This window comes from Gekko japonicus, unplaced genomic scaffold, assembly GCF_001447785.1.
Source record: "Gekko japonicus isolate JY-2015 unplaced genomic scaffold, Gekko_japonicus_V1.1 scaffold610, whole genome shotgun sequence".
NCBI classification, from domain to species: domain Eukaryota; kingdom Metazoa; phylum Chordata; class Lepidosauria; order Squamata; family Gekkonidae; genus Gekko; species Gekko japonicus.
In genome coordinates, this window is record NW_015165846.1 from 827,904 (window position 1) to 830,855 (window position 2,952).

Sequence of the window (2,952 nt, forward strand, 5' to 3'; positions counted from 1 at the left end):
ATATATATATATATATGCCAGCTGCCCTAAGAAGCAAAAATGCTATTAAAAAGATGGAAACACATGTGATTCTATGCTACTATATTCCGAGTCATAGAAAAAAACAGATTTTTTCCAGGAGAAAAACTTAACTCCAGTCTTCAAAGCAGGACAACACTATTTCCAATCTAATTAATTAACTAGGTATCTGACAGCCTGAAAGGCAGACCAAACATCCTAGCAATGCAACACTGACCATTTTTTGTCCTGTGAGCATGTGATGCCTGAAGTACAGTTCTCTTGGATACTTATTTTTAGTTTCCTTTCATTGGGATCACTTTAACAGTGTTTCTTGATCTACAAGACTAACATAATTGCTTAGATTCCAATAATGGCTGGTAAAGAGAGGAAGTTACTTACAAATATCAAGCCGGATATCAAAGAGGAAGTCCCCGTAAGTGCAACATAGAATTTTGGCGTTAATGTGCTCAAGAAGACAGTCACTGTCAATTAAAAAAAAGTAGCTTTGTCAATCACTGTATCTGCCTCTGCAACGCTAACTTTGGTTGTTCTTGCCAGCAGCTCTGGAGCAACATGGGTACCTTGACACTGGACTGGCAGCACCTTGTAAGAGAACTTGCCCCAGTTGTAAATGGGGATCGAACCTGCAGAAACTCAGCATTGAACATTACAAGGATCTCTAGACCAGGGGTGTCAAACTCATTTGTTATGAGGGCCGGATCTGACATAAATGAGGCCTTGTTGGGCCAGGCATGTGTCTCATAAATTGTAATGCCAGGTAGCGGAGATATAAACTTTATAAAGGACACCGAGAATTAAATATTTTTTTTAACTTTAAATAAAACATGTCTCCTGTATACAATTGAGGCAGCCTGGCCAGGAAGCGAGCTCTGACTGATTCCCTCCCTCCCCCTGGGAGGAGGAGGGGGAGGAGCTTCAGCCAATGCTTTACCAGACTCTCTCAATCGCACAAGAGAAGCTTGCCTATCTGTCTCTTCTGTGTGATTCTGAGAGTCTTGTAAAGTAACCTGTGATGTAGCAGCAGCAGCATAACTGGAAAAGGAAGCAGGAAACAGCCAGGGCCTTGCGGGTTGGATTGTAGCTCTCTGAGGGCCTGATCTGGCCCCTGGGCCGCATGGTTGACACCCCTGCTCTAGACACATGAGGACGTAACTGCACATTCCGCAGGTAACACTGCTCAAAAGTTTATAGTAATCTTCAGCTCTATTAAGATTAGTAAATGGTGCTAATCAATTGTCGAACAAGAATTAGAACACAATTAGTAATTTTTCTAATGCAAGAATCAACCTTCTAAAGCCCTGGCATTCTATCATATTTCAAGAAATGTAAGCATTTAGTACAATCAGCTGAGGCTACAGGCAAATTTTTAACTAAAATGTGTAAACTACCTTATCTAGATAAGGTGAAATGTAAGGTTTTCCTAACTGAGAAACAAAACATTAACAGAAGACATCTTATGGTAAACCTATTGTCACTAACTACAAGCCTTTGCACATGCACAAGGAAGTTCCATTAAAATGATATAACAACCATGGCTTCATCCACACATTGTGGAATGTTGTGCTATGTTGCAACATGGTAATCAATATCAATTGGATTGCCTTCCCCATACAGGAAAATCCAATATAGAATGACCGCTCCTGTACAAAAATAGCACAGTATCCCGTGATGTGCAGATACAGTCCATAGTATTTTGTATTGTCTGAACTGCAAACATCTCTTATTCCCATACCAGGTTTCCAACCCAGTATTAAACTAGGGTTTCAAGCAAAAAGAACAAACCTTAGCTTGCAATTCAGATGAACCAAGTTATTACAGTTTGTCATGAAGTGTGAAACAGATTAAATTCTGAGCCATGCATGAGGGGAGTGCAGATCCAAATATACCTCCCCCAAGGGCCATCCATGTAACTACACAGCACAGTTTTTATTTCTCAGGAACGCAGCCTAGGATTGTAAAGAGCAGGCCCTCAAACATAAACCACACAAATGCACAGAACAGTGAATGCATGTTGAGAGTATGTTTCAGATCACATTACTCAAAATCTGATCTCCCAATATCACTGAATACAGCAGAGAAAGAACAGAAATAGGAAAGCCTCTGGAGAAAATGAAAAAGTTTACATTTTTATATATTAATTAGTCTCCTCAGGGTCTCACCATCTGAAATTCAGTGGCTGCTATGCAAGATGGGGACGTTTAAAGTTGTACTTTGCAGAACTACTTCCCAAGGGAGCCCCACCAGGCTCCATTATTAGTGAGGGTAGATAAATAGAAACCATATACCCTTATTACACTATTCTAAGGAAAGACCATCACCCTCAAGAATAGGAGGCAGCATAACTCAATAGTAGAGCATGCAGAAGATTTCAGATTCAATCATGGGTATCTCCATTTAAAAAGATAAGGTGGCAGGTGGTGTGAAAGTCCTCTGTCTGTGACCATGAACAGCCACAGCCAGTCAAAGTAGATAACAACAAGGGGGGGACCCGCGCTACTCGCGGGAGAGGGGGAACTCCACAACTATGAGGAAGAGGAGGAAGCAGCAGGAGGAGGTAAGTTCCCCCCCTATCCCGCCGGTTCTCCTATCTCCTCCACCCCCATCCACCCCCTGGCTCAATTACCCCCCTGCCCTGGAGCGCCCCCCCTCCAGAGGCCAGGTCTACCCACCCCTTCCCACTATATTGGCAGACCTGGCCTCCGGAGTCCAGGTCTACCCACACCTTCCTACAACAGTGGTAGACCTGGCCTCCGAACTCCGCAGGCCAGGTCTACCCACCCATTCCCACTACAGTGGTAGACCTGGCCTCCGAACTCCGCAGGCCAGGTCTACTCACTTCTTCCCACTACAGTGGTAGACCTGGCCTCCGGAGTCCGGAGGCCAGGTCTACCACCATAGTGGGAATGGGTCGGTAGACCTGGCCTCCGACCC

At 43.9% G+C, this 2,952-nt stretch overlaps 1 protein-coding gene across 1 annotated transcript in view; it reads right to left on the reverse strand.

Annotated features, from left to right (window-relative positions):
• ST7L (suppression of tumorigenicity 7 like) overlaps positions 1-2,952 on the reverse strand; it is a 75,867-nt gene that overhangs the window by 64,879 nt on the left and 8,036 nt on the right. Inside the window, exon 2 of the mRNA XM_015411065.1 lies at positions 400-482. Coding sequence (XP_015266551.1) covers positions 400-482 — 83 coding nt within the window. The remainder of the gene's footprint in view (positions 1-399; positions 483-2,952) is intronic.